The sequence below is a fragment of the Lathyrus oleraceus genome, chromosome 7 (assembly GCF_024323335.1).
Source record: "Lathyrus oleraceus cultivar Zhongwan6 chromosome 7, CAAS_Psat_ZW6_1.0, whole genome shotgun sequence".
Classification (NCBI taxonomy): Eukaryota; Viridiplantae; Streptophyta; class Magnoliopsida; order Fabales; family Fabaceae; genus Lathyrus; species Lathyrus oleraceus.
In genome coordinates this window covers 209,308,181-209,322,114 of record NC_066585.1, presented here as the reverse complement: position 1 = coordinate 209,322,114, position 13,934 = coordinate 209,308,181, and the positions used below count along the sequence as shown (strand labels likewise).

Here is a 13,934-nt window from a genome sequence, read left to right as displayed (position 1 = left end):
AGGATAAAATTGTAGCCTTAAAGCAAGTTGCTACTGAGATGCAGTTAGCTGATATTTTTACAAAGGCCTTGGATGCAAATCAATTTGAATTCTTGAGAGGGAGATTAGGGATTTGCATTTATGAAAATTTGTAGCAATTAATATGGAGTGGAAAAAGTACTCAAATTATAGTCTATTTTCCTAAAATAAAGTGCCCCCATTATGGCAAATCTTTACCTTGTATTGGAAATACCATCTATTCCATCTTCACACGCTACCCCCATAACCCCATTACCTACTCCAACTATTCCATCTTCCTTTTCCTTCTCCACAAACCTCTGCTAGAGCAACCTTACTTTTTCCAGAAAAACTCCAAAAGGTCACAACATCAAGATACATCTGCTTCTAAAAATACTAAGTTTACTATAAAATTTAGTGTTCCTCCCATGGGCGTCCCTGATGATGAGATTCTGGATGTTGCTCCTCTCTCTATTATTCCCTCCGCGGACATTCATTTGAACCAACCCATCTCCATTGATGTCTCCGCTTCTGCATGTTCCAATCAAGGTAATCCCTCTAGTATTCTGTCTGGTTCAACTCTTGTCACTTAGTATAAGGAAGGAACACACTATACTGATCGTGTTATAAGAGACATAGTTACTAGAATTCTTAATGAAGGTCATTCTGTGAAGGGGGTTTCCACTCCCCTTGCTCAAATGTATCCCCCTCCTGAGGTTGAACAACCTAGTGGTAACGGTGATGATTCCTCCAGTTCTGAAAAGGCCTTGGCTGCCGAAGGGTTGTGCTCTCTAGGGCAAACCGTGTTTGACAAAGGGAAATTTGTGGCCTCTAACACAGCCAATGCTTCCCACTCTGAGAAGCATGATGATGAAAATGTTGTGATTGATCTAGAGGATGGTAGCTCTGATGATCAAGAGGAAAGCTTGATTCATCACATAAAGCCAAGTGTGGATAAACGCATGAGGACTCGCAAAGGAAAATCAGTGGCTGAACTTAAGTCAGCTAGAGAAGCTAAGAAGACTGTTGTCATTGGTCCCTCCAAACCATAGAGCAAGGTTGAAATAAAGAAGAGGAAGGTCAGAGATGATTCTGAGCCTGAAGAGGATGTTGAGGAAGATGTCCCTGACATCTCGCCTGCGAAAAAAACTATTGTTAGGAAGTCTCCTGTTAAAGTACTTGTTGTTCATTTGGATAACATATCCTTCCATCTTGAGGATGGAGCTGCTAAGTGGAAATTTGTGATTCAGAGAAGGGTAGCTGTGGAAAGGGAATTGGGAAAATATGTTGCTGATGTCAAGGAGGTCATGGACCTGATACAAACTACTGGGCTTTTGAAGACGGTTGTTGGGTTCTCTCAATGCTACGAAGATTTAGTCAAGGAATTTATTGTCAATATTCATGAGGATATTTCTGATAAGAACAGCAAGGAGTTATGCAAGGTGTATGTGAGGGGTAAGTGTATAACATTCTCTCCTACTATTATTAATAATTTTATAGGCAGAAATAATGAGGGTGCAGGAGAATTAGTGGTTACTGACAATCAGGTCTGTAGGGAGATTACAGCTAAGCAGGTGAAAGTTTGGCCTTTTAAAAAGCATCTTCCTGCTGGGAAGTTGACTATCAAGTATGTTATCCTGCATAAAATAAGAGCTGCTAATTGGGTCCCTACCAACCATATCTCCACCATTTCTAATACTCTTGGGAGGTTTATTTTTGCTGTTGGGACAAAAGTGAAATTTGACTATGGTAGATATATGTTTGATCAAATTATCAAGCATGCAACTACTACTGCAGTTGAGCTACCAATTGCTTTTCCCTCTATGATCTGTGGAATCATCTTGAACCAACATCCTGGTATTCTGTGCTCAAATAATTTACCTAGTAGGAGAAAACCAGCTTTGTCTGTGCACTACAAACTCTTTGAAGGCAGTCATGTCGAGGATATTGTCATGACATCTGCCATGAGGAGGCCAGTCTCAAAAGTTGGAGCAATTGTTGAGCTTAAAGAGACATGCAAAGAGCTAGGTGAAGGGATTAGGGTAGCCATAGCTAGAAAACAATCTTTGGAAGCCTTGATTGAAAGCTTGGAGCAGGCTGAGGGTGAAAATGTTGAACATGCTAATGTCAGCCATGAAGAAGAAGTTAAAGCCCACACCACTAGTGAGAGTTCTGCTACCAATGATGATGCGAGTGGCAATTCTGCTTCTGGTGTTGCTGAAGAGGCTGCAAACTCAAGCTCTACTGAGTAGCTTTGTTGGCTTTGGTCCCTCTTGTTTTGATGGTTTTCTTGGATTTTTGTTGTTTTGGTGGATTTCTTTGTGTTTTTTTTGTTTGTTTCTCAGAATTCTTACAGCTGTGTATGTACTTGGTGATGTAACTCTTTAACTTCTGGTATTTCTGTTAATGACTAGATAGACATTTATTTTGTCTCTTTGGTCTCTTTTGGCTAAAAAGGGGGAGAAGTAGCTGAAGATGTAGTTAAGTATCTTAGCTTAGCTCTGTAGTATTGTTGTTGCTCTGTTTGTCTAATACAAGGGGAGAATTCTGATGTTTATTTGTTTGGTACAGGGGGAGAATTCTCTGTGTTCTGTTTGTGTGAAGCAGTGTGATTGTTGCTTGTTGTGGACTGGCTTAAGGGGGAGCTGTGTGAAGCAATGTGGTTGTTGCTTGTTGTGGACTGGCTTAAGGGGGAGCTGTTGTGTTAAGGGGGAGTTGTTGTGTTCTGGGAAGTTGCATGGACTTGAGGGAGAGTACAAGAACTTGTGTGTCCTGATGTTTGCTAATTGGTTCTTGCTAGTGTTGTATGTGCAAGTGCTTGTGTGTTTACTAGTTGTCATTTTTGCTAGTGACGTGTGTATGTTTTTTTCTACTGTTGAACTGATGCTCTAATTGATTCCTTGTGAACGTGTGATCTGTTGTTTGTTTTAGCTAAAATTTGCCAAAGGGGGAGTTTGTTGGTTCTATGAATTGACATCAATTTTGGTAAAACTTAGTGTTATCACAAGATGTCACGCTTGTAGTCTTGACATGTGATATCAGCTTTCTATAGGTTATTTGATATGGTTGTGCAGGATTTATTCAAGATGTCAGACCCGATGTTACGACATGTGCATACAGAACATTCAGTCTGAATGTTATGTATTTTGTTGTTGCGCTTTTCATGCAAGTCTTTGTGTGCTATGTGGAGATTGCATGCATTATTCAAGGAGTAATTCTATTTAAAGCCAGAATATTTTGTTTCCTGAAAAGGAATGATTCGCTGCTATTTCTTAAGGAATACGTAATAAATAGAATTAGGGTTTCATGCTGCCCAGGCCCATTTAGAAAGCTTCTATGTAAAGACTATGTAAACCCTGTTTTAGATATAGAAACGACTAATGGTGAAGTGAGTGAGTATTAGGGTTTTAGTCTTGTGTGCGTTTGTGAATTGTGAGACATTCATCCATCTTGTTGATGTGTGAATTAGACTGAGTTTTTGAGTTGTAATTTGTCCACTCTAAGATTTGAAGTACGAGTGTATTTGTTTACTTGATTGTAGCTTTTAAGCAAGGTCAAGTGTGTGTCCTTGAAGTGTGTCTTCTTCCTTTTGATATTTGTTCTAGTATCACTCCTGTGATTCAGGGGGAGTGAGTATGGTCTCATGTCTAAGAGTTCTTAGATAAAAATCACACGGGTAGAGATTAGGTGAAAAGACAGTAACTTGAAGTTTTTTGCTGAGAGTCTTTGAACTAATTCTATTTAGTGGATTTCCTTCCTGGCTTGGTATCTCCCAGACGTAGGTATGTTTGCACCGAACTGGGTTAACAATTGCGTGTGTCGTTTTCAATTGTTTCCTGGTTTTTATTTTGTTCATATTTCACTTGTTGTTCAGATATTAGTGTCGTGACATTACCTTCGACATCTCATATCTGATACCAGAATTTCACTCCAAGATGGGATTTGTTTTGGTAAATTCATGACCATTAAGCTATTGATAAACTTAACATCAATGAAACCAGAGTCGCCACCACGCTTTTATTGTTTCCAAGGGAAAAGGGAAAAGTACGAACAAAACCCAAAGATAAAAAGTTTTCAAATCAAAACTAATAAAATGCCATAGATTATAGGTAAGGGGGTCTGGTTACACAGATGGAAGGTGTTAGCACCCAAAGTGTCCCAGGTACTCCTAGGGAGCCCTTTTTTGTGTGTACATGTGTTTTGGTATAAAATGATATTTGCAATAAATAGAGTGTAAGGCTGAGAAAAGAATTCATTAATTATATTTTTGTGTTTGACAAGACCTTCAGACTTGTGCCTACGTATCAACATAAAAATGAGGGATCAAAACCTCGTAGTTCGTGGTAACAATTTCAAAGTGAATGAGTTGCTTTTAACAAAATTTTAAGTTTAAAAGAGGCACAAAAGGCCTAAAAAGGTTTGAATGGGTGTTAGTTCTTTTTGGATTTTGAAACTTTAAGTCAATATGATTAGATTTATTTACAAGTTTGATTAAGAAAAGAGCTTGAAAATGCAATGACTTAAGGCCAAAGTTTCTAATTTGCAATAAAGCCTAAGTTTGGAAATCACAAGCAAAGAAGATTTTAAAAGAAGGGAGAGATTTGAAATTTAAAAAGTGGGGAGGAGATGAAGAGACTAATCCTAAGCAAAAATTTAAAAGTTAAGAGTTGAAAAGATTTGACCAATGGGATGCAATCTAATAGGCAAGAATGTCATATAGAAACCCATTTTCCCTTGGACTTTAGAATCAAGCAATATCAATACACAAATAGCAAGATGAAGAACAAGGCATCAAATAAAGATAGCCACATCCAAGCTAGCAACTTCATGATATTCTTCATAATCTCCCATGTATCAGATGAACTACTCCTTGAATGGCTCAGAATAATGTATTCGACACAGGTTCAAAATAACATCTTCACCAAGATCATGGCGCAGATGAACTCAAAAGGGATCTCAATACTTGCATCAGATGAAAGTTCACTTCACAAGCACTTGGTTTCATGAAAGTTGGCATTGGCCACGTCCTTTTACATAGGGAGTGTTTCCTAATTTAAGTCCAATGTCTCAGATCAAATTCAACAGTCCACACAAATGTCTTTTAAAGTTTTTTTTGTTATTATGTACATTAAGGTCAAGAAGACCACAAACAGAATATACAAACAAGTATATACAATCACAATATAATCACAAAGCATGGCTCAAGTGAGCAAAGTGAAAATGGCATTAAAATAAACAAGTTAAATGGTATGAATAATGGAAAATGATAAAAAGACTTGAATTTAAAGTGCATAAAAGTAAATGACTTGAAATTAAATGTTAATTGATGATAGTGGATTAAGAGTTAGTATTACTTTTGCTTCTTTTTTTGTTTTAAGTCATTCTTTGGAGAACTCTCAACCCACTATTCACAAGCATGGATCCTTGAACCAAGACATCTTCCAAAGGAAGGAAAAAAGGCCAAGTTTCCACAAAATACCATGAAAGGGGGGAGACTTACAATCCCACTTACTAGAATGCTATGCCTTTTTGTATCAAAAATCTAACGCTATGTTAAGCAATCGTAATTGGACTTAGGTACAAGTCACAACTATTTGAGGCCGGGGAATAAATTTTTTGGTGTTAATGCATGTTAAAGATATGGTATAATGAACCACGCTCCTAAAACATACCACACACAAAAAGAAAATGGCAAAAGGCTAGACCTAATCTCATCCATACTTATGTTGATTTTGCAATCAACTAGCTTTAGGATATAGAGATATCATAGGTCAATGGAATGGATAGGGATAGGATGCGATTGAGATGAAGAGGAAGGGGAAATGAGATAAACACAAATTAGTCAAAGGAGAACTTTTATCAAATTAAAATCATTCATTCATTTTGGAAGATGAAATGTACATTTCATCAATCCCCTAAATTCAATTATTTTAACTCAACAAAGTCAAATCAACCTTGACCAAGGCCCAACAACAATAGTCAAACTCAACAAGTAACCACAAATAGCTCAACACAATTTATTTGCAATTAAAAAATTAAAAATCAATTAAAAAATTCATTAAATTAAATAATGGTTGGTCAAAAACCTAAAACCTCATAAAAACTCCAAATAAATGGCCATGAGATTTACCATAGGTCAAACAAGGTCAAAGGACCTTGGAGAAAAAATTTCATGATTTTTGGAAACTTAAAACTATTTTTAAACAATTAAAAATATACACAAAAACAATTAAATCGTGAAAAATATTAATAATGATCCAAAAAATAATTTTTATTCAGAAAATGAAAGAGAAAATTATTTGAAAATTTTAGGTGAAAGACCCATATTTTTTGGATCAATATTAAAATTAATATGAATTAATGAAAATAAGTCAATTAAAATAAAAATCAGAAAATGCTAAAAAACGTAGACCACTTGATCTCCCTCATTAATTGAGGTGGCAGATCAAGTGGATCTCAACGCGCGTTCCATGATGGATCTCAGCTCTGGAGAGATGCCAACACATCACCGGAGCTAGAGTTGCGGTCTTCTTCTCCGGTGGACCTCACCGGACTGGTCCATCCTCAACCATCACCAAAATGAAAAAAAAGGACATGAATTTAAAGTAAAAATTCTCAGGAGCTCGAATCTAGCCTCAATTTCATCTAACTCCAAATATATAGAAAGATACAGGGACCTCAAAACAACTCAATCTTCTTGCCTACATTGGTAGGACTTCAGACAACCAAAAATCAACAAGAATTATGGAGAATTAAGTGAGAATTGAAGAGATGAAAAATTCAGAAATTCACCTTCACTGTAGGTTCAAATGGACACGATCTTGCTCTCAATTGTGCTTGGCCTTGCTCTGGATGCTTGATGGAGTGGAAATGGATCAAAGAAGAAGTAGGACTCTTGGAGTTTTGAATCTCAAAATAGTGGAAGATTCAAACTCGATTTTCAATAAAAATCCTCAAGGTTATCCTTTGAATGAGAGAGTTTAGGGTTAGTGATTCAAAGCTGGCGTGCAAGGGTCCTCAATTCAGAGTGAAAGAGCTTCTATTTATAGCCAAGGCACTTCATATTTGCACACTTCTTTCAAACTTTCAAAAGTAGCAAATTCTCTTTGCATGGATGCATGGGCATGTGATAGGCCCATGCCATGATGCATTCAGGTCCAAAATCATGTGAAAGCATTGCCGAAGTCATGTTAAGAAGCCATGCATTCGTGTATGGAAAATGGAAGTTCAAATATATCAAATGGTCCTTCAAATTTAAGCCATGCACAAGTCATTCATTCTTTTTCCAAATGAGGTGAATTTGGACTTTTTTGAAAGCTTAGATCAAGAGGAACAACTTTCATGTTGAACACTTTTTCATTTCAATTTTAGATCATGATGAATTTTGAGGTGGAAGTTTGGAAAATCAAACACATCAAAAAAAATTCTAAGTACCAAGTCATATGTTCACTTCTTCCACCTTTAGTAACTTTTTCTTTGGGCTTCAAATGAGAAACATTCCTTCATAAAAGTTATAGCGCTCTCAAATAAATTCAAATTATTCATAAATTTGACCTCATTTGGATTTATCAAGAAGGAGTTATGCATTTTAGAAGTTGAGGAAAATCACTTGTTCAATGGTATTGGCCCAAAATGACCTATAATGTTTCCTCATATCACATGCATTTAAAAGTTGAATTTGTAATTCCTCTAAACATCAAAGTTGAAGTAGACATATGGAATTTGATCAATCAACTTTAATGGATTTCATATCATAAGAATTGATCAAGTTATGATCTTGGGAAGTTGACCTCCAAATTAGGGTTTAGACAAAATGACCTATAATCTTTCACCATAAAAAATGACTTTCCAAGAAAATCTAGATCTTGACCTTAACATGAAAGTTGTTTAGAATGTAATTTAGAGTAACTTTTCTCTTGGAATAATTTTCATATGATATAAATTGTAGGAGATAGGGTCTAGGGAACCCCAGTTTTGATCAGTTGACTTCCTATGGTCAACCACCATGAACCAACTTGCTAGCTTGATATTCTCTTGACTTTTTGGAATAATGGGAAATCATTTATGCATAATATAATGAAATGTGAAGTATCCCTTTAAATACTTGATCAATTATTGAGGAAACGTGTTGAAGAAGTTACATAAGATACCCAGATGAATTAGGGTTTCCAGGGCAAACAAGCTTCAAACTCTTGATGATTTCTTGATCAAAATAACATGTAAAGATCATGGGGATCCATATATGATACTTAAAGCAAATGTAGACCAATTCTTGATTGAGCTCCTTGCATTAAGGGTCTTAAACCCTAGATATGAGCTTGATAGATCAAAGGTGAGTATGTGCACTACCTACAAAAGAGTTAAACTATACAAATGGCATATTTTTGGTATTTTGGTTAGTAAAAAGAAAAATGAAATATGATACAATCAAATAGTGCTTGGTGATATCTCCCAATTCAAACCCAATGAATGAAGGGTAAGGAGGATGCCAAGTTGTGATCCCCATGCTAATGCATATGATAAGAATATCATGAGGGATCTTAGGGTCACAATTGGGGTCTTACAGGATCCTTACTGCAAATAGAGGCAATTATTATGCTAAATCCCCCAAGATGGGATCATTGTCGCCCATAGAGGAAATTATTATGTCGGATCCCCAAGGATGGGATCCCTACCATGCATTAAGGCAATCATACACATGGTATTCCCCAAGAGTGAATATTCAACACCTTGGAAGATTCTATAGTCATAGTCATCCTGAGATTAAGGAAAATAACATAGCAGGTAACACTAAAAGAAATTAGAATAAAGACACCCACAAAGGGACGTCGTTAAACAAAATAGTTACAAATAACCCAAAAGGGTAAAATAATATTACAACCGAAAAGCAGAAAAAGAAAATAAATCATTCTTCATCCACCAGCTCCCCATATTTAACCACCTTAAAAGGATCCAAGGGGCTTAAATCCATATGGGGATAAAGGAGGAAATATTCACCTTCTCGCCTCCTCAAAGTGATGAACAGAGGTCACTATGATGTCATACATATGTTGAGAGACCCTCTCATTCATACCCTTCATAGGGTTGTAGGCTTCCTCGAGCGACTACTTCAAACCCTCCACATATGCCTGTTGAACATGCGCATGGGCAACCACTCCTTCGGAGAACACCTTCATATCATCCCTCCTTACCTTTATATGCTTCAAAACCACTCGTATTCTCAGGTATGTTTGTTCATATTGGACACCCCGTGTTGCATTCTACCTAAGGTATCAATACGCTTCTCCCTCAACACTTTTTCCACCAAAAAGCATCTCACCAGCTGGACCTCCAACAAAGTTGATATTTAGGTGGGAGACATGACGGAAAGCATCTGATAATCTCATGTGAAGTCTTTGGAAAGGAAAAGAAATTATTGGCGAAAGACATAACATTAAAAGCATAGTTGTTCCATAAAGAAGGTTATGGGAGAGGTTGAGCGTCCACCTCCCTCTTCTCGCCTAGGAGCTTTATAAGGGTGGATCTTCATCTCCCGAAAGGTTTCACCTTACAATGCCCTTGGAGCATCAGAGGTACTGTGAGAAAATGACTACATCATCCACTGTTCAACCGTATGCATTTTCACCAAACGCTCCCGTTTTTCATCAATAGGCATCACCATCATCTCGCTTGCATATGGTGAACCGTTAGAGCATGCATATGAAAATGGAACGATAATAAAAAAGTATTTATTACCTAAGTATTCCTATACTCTATTTTCATCTTCATGCTCTCGATAAATAAGGCTATTGCACTCAAGAGGGTGGAAGCCCTCTAAGTCATGGATTATCTCACGGTCCAAAGGAGGGAAGACATGTGAGTTCACCCTCACGATGAACTTAAGATCAGGGGTCCAAGAAATACGGAACTGGGGCTCGCCTCCCTCCCCCACCATGATGGGCGATGGATTGTTTATCCCTCATATCTGAGAAAATGTGTCCTTCCAATCTTCGTAAGGTGAAGCGAAGGGTTTTAAAAATTGCACCCCTGAAAAAGGGTGAAAGTCACCCACATACTGCTGGGACGAAACTCTGTCCGAAAAAATTATAAAAGCACCCTGACAGAAGGTGACGGAAGACTATCAGAAAGGCCCTAAGTATACCCAAACATTTGGAGTAACCTAGGAAGGGCCACATTGCACTACTAGAAAATATACCTTTGGTGACACAATATTACAACAGCCATTTTTCCATTGTCGTCATATCACATTTTTGCGCATGTTTTTATTTTATTTTATAAAGAAACATTTCATCATGGTTCCTTAAAACAATTGTTTTCATAGAGTTTGGATGGCAAACTTCAAGTCCCAGCATAAATATTTTTTCCTTTTTTTCAATAAAAATAAGTGTGTCCCTTCATATTTATTGTTATTTAAAAATTGAAAGTATAACTACTATAGTTATTTTGTCCAGTTGTGGTTATATGTTCCATATTTCACTATGGTTGAATCTTGACGCCGCTGTGAAATTATTTCCCACAAAATTAAAACATAACAAGTACTTCATTTTGTTCATAACATACAAGGGTGCCCAAGCGAACGATATGACAACAAGAGAGAAACCTTCACCATCTTCGTTCATTTCTGGAAATGAATATCATTTATGGAAAGGATATTTTCATCCTCTTTAAATTATGGTATGTTACCATTCTATCCCTCTGACACTTTTGAATTTTTATGTCCTTCATAAAGGTTATTTACCATTACCTCTCTCTGATGCTTCTGAATGTTTATGTTCTTCGTTAGGATGTTATGTGTATTGACGTTGACATGTGTATTGTTCATGTTTTCATGTTCATGTTTTATTTAGATTTTGTGAATATGCTTTAGGTTTTGGTGTTGGATATGTTTGTGTTTTATTCAAACATTGTGACACTTTTGAATATGTTAATGTTTTGGTGTTTCCATGTTCATGTTTTATTCAAACATTTTCATATGCATATAATCATATTAGGATGTTGTGTGTGTAGTATTAGGTTGTCATACACATTACTCTTTTGATATAAATTTCAGAATTTGTTATGGATCGTAGTTGGATGAAAGTCGATAGATTAGTTTCGATGTATGAGAAAGGAGTTCTTGAATTCCTTGAATTTCCAAAAAAAAATATTCCTGACAATAATGATATATTTTATTGTCCTTGTGTTTTTGTGGGAATATCAGAAAATGGTCAAAGAAAGAAATATTACATCACCTATGTTATGATGGAATATGACAAAATTATATAACATGGACGTGGCATGGAGAAGTTAATAATAATAAAAAAGCAACATCAGAAAAGGATGAAGATGATGATGATATGGATGATCGACTAGAAGATATGATTAGTGATATTGGAGAATCGTCTTATACGAAAGCCCGTATTTATGATACTTTATGTATCGGCAAAGATCTGCCTTTATATAAGGGTGCACCAATTTTACACGATTATTTGTGTTGTTAAAATTGTTTAATCTGGAGGTAAAAGGTGGGTGGTCAGATAAAAGTTTCACATATTTGCTTGATTTTTTGAAACAAATGCTTCTAGAAGATGATAATTTATCGGATTGTTCTTATGAGGCCAAGAAGATATTATGTCCAATGGATTTGAAGTATGTCAAAATCAATGAATACCCTAATGATTTCATATGATACAGGAAAGAGTATGAAAATTTTGATCAATGTCCAAAATATGGTGAGTTACGCTACAAGTTGAAGAAAAATAATGGTGATGACAATGACAATGTTAGTAAGAAGCGTCCTCCTGCTAAAGTGTTATGGTATTTGCCAATAATTTCAAGGTTAAATAGACTTTTTGACAATGTGAATGATGTAAAGAATATTAGATGGCATGCATATGGAAGAAAATATGATGGAAACATTCGCCATGTAGCTGATTCTTTACAACGGAAAAAAATTGATTAATTGTTTCCAGATTTTGGCCTTGAGCCAAGAAACGTTAGGGTTGGGCTTTCCGCAGATGGAATGAAACCCTTTGGTAATCTGATCACTAGCCATTCTTCGTGGTCTATTCTTGTTACGATTTATAAGCTATCTCTTTGGTTGTGCATGAAGCGCAAGTATATGATGTTAAGTATGGTAATTTCTAGACCAAGACAGGTTGTAAACGACATAGATGTTTATCTAAGTCCATTAATTGAGGATTTAAAAATTTTGCGGGATAAAGGTGTTGATGTTGATGATGTATATTCCGGTGAAAAGTTTAAGATGCGTGCAATGTTATTTTGCATAATCAACGACTTTCCTGCATATGGTAATTTGGATGGATATAGTGTCAAAGGACATACAGAGTGTCCTATATGTTAATCCGATGCCTTTTTCACCAGCTTGAGTTTGGAAAAAATATCGTTTACCTTGGGCATCAGAAATTTCCAAAACCCTATCATCCTTATCGTAGATTGTGGAAGGCTTTTAACGGAGAGCGGGATTTTAAAAATGCTCATAAACCTTTAACTGGTGATGAAGTTTATCAATGACAAGAACACCTGAATTTTATATTTGGAAATAAAAAAGACGGTCCCGTTGAGATAAATAGTTGTAAAAAGAGATCGATGTTCTTTTATCTTCCATATTGGTCTAGACTCGACGTAAGACATTGTCTTGATCTGATGCATGTGGAGAAAAATGTGTGTGATAGTTTGGTAGGAACACTTTTAAACATTCCAGTTAACACTAAAGATAATGATAATTCATGTTTAGATATGGTGGAGATGGGTATACGACAACAGTTGACTGTTGAAGATAGAGGAAAAAGATCTTATTTTCCTTCGGCATGTCACACTCTATTTAAAAAGGAAAAGAAAAGTTTTTGTGAGTGTTTGCATGATATCAATATTCCCCAAGGTTACTCTTCAAACATCAATAAAATTGTATCAATGAAAGATCTCAAGTTAGTTGGCTTAAAATCTCATGATTGTCATGTCTTGATGTAACAACTTCTACCAGTGGCTATTCGTGGCATCCTTCCAAAAAATGTAAGAGTAATTATAACCAGATTATGCTTATTCTTCAATGTTATATTAATAAATTTCTTATTCAAAAAATTATATAAATTAGAATACAATGCTACAATAATATTGTGTCAATTGGCGATGTATATTCCTCAGTAATGTTTTGACATTATGGTTCACTTACTTATTCATCTAGTCAGAGAAATCAGATATTGTGGTCTAATTTATTTAAGGTGGGTGTATCCTATAGAGCGATACATGAAGATATTTCAATGATATACGAAGAATCATCATCGGTTGGAAGCTTAGATCATTTAAAGGTACATCACAGAAGAAGCTTTTGAGTTTTGTTGAAACTATTTGTCAGAAATAGAGTCTATTAGGACTCCAAAGTCTCGTCATGCTAACAAATTTGAAGGTAGAGGTGTTCAAGGTGTAAATGTTAAGTCAATGGGTCAAGATCTAGTACTTCAAGAACATTTCTATATATTGAATAATCTTAGTGTAGTTGAACCTTACACAACTGGTTTAATATGAGGATTTCTAATGATGATTATGCATATGAGACAATTAAATGGATATCGTACATGCCAAAATTTACTGTGATAACTTGGACGACATACGACATTTCTAATTTTTCCTTTTATACAAAAGTAAAAGATGGTCGTAGTACAATAAAAAATAGTGGGGTTATGGTTGAGGCCAAATCCACGTATTTCTCTAGTACGAAAGATAAGAATCCTATTTTAGCAACCACTGCATTTTATGGTGTCATTGAGGAGATTTTGGTGATATGTTATTTTTAAAGTTCTTTTATTTAAATGCAAGTGGGTTCTCAATAACAATGACGTACAAAAGGATGAGTTAGGATTCACACGGGTTGACCTTGGCAATGCAACTTATAACATCGAACCCTTCATCATGGCTACTTAAGCAAAACAAGTTTTTTA

The 13,934-nt window shown here is 35.9% G+C and overlaps 1 protein-coding gene across 1 annotated transcript; it reads left to right on the top strand.

Moving 5' to 3' along the window:
* Positions 1–425: 425 nt before the first annotated feature.
* On the top strand, positions 426–2,249 carry LOC127102965 (uncharacterized). The gene is made up of 4 exons (XM_051040274.1): positions 426–546; positions 658–947; positions 1,050–1,452; positions 1,498–2,249. The coding sequence occupies exons 1-4, from the start codon at positions 426–428 to the stop codon at positions 2,247–2,249; spliced, it is 1,566 nt and encodes a 521-aa protein (XP_050896231.1).
* The last annotated feature ends 11,685 nt before the right edge of the window (positions 2,250–13,934 follow it).

Coding starts and splice junctions, on each gene's coding strand:
- LOC127102965 (XM_051040274.1), top strand. CDS start 426: ATGGGCGTCCCTGATGATGAGATTCTGGATGTTGCTCCTCTCTCTATT. Junction 547..657: donor TTCTGCATGTTCCAATCAAG/GTAATCCCTCTA, acceptor TTCTTAATGAAG/GTCATTCTGTGAAGGGGGTT. Junction 1,453..1,497: donor ATGCAAGGTGTATGTGAGGG/GTAAGTGTATAA, acceptor ATAATTTTATAG/GCAGAAATAATGAGGGTGCA.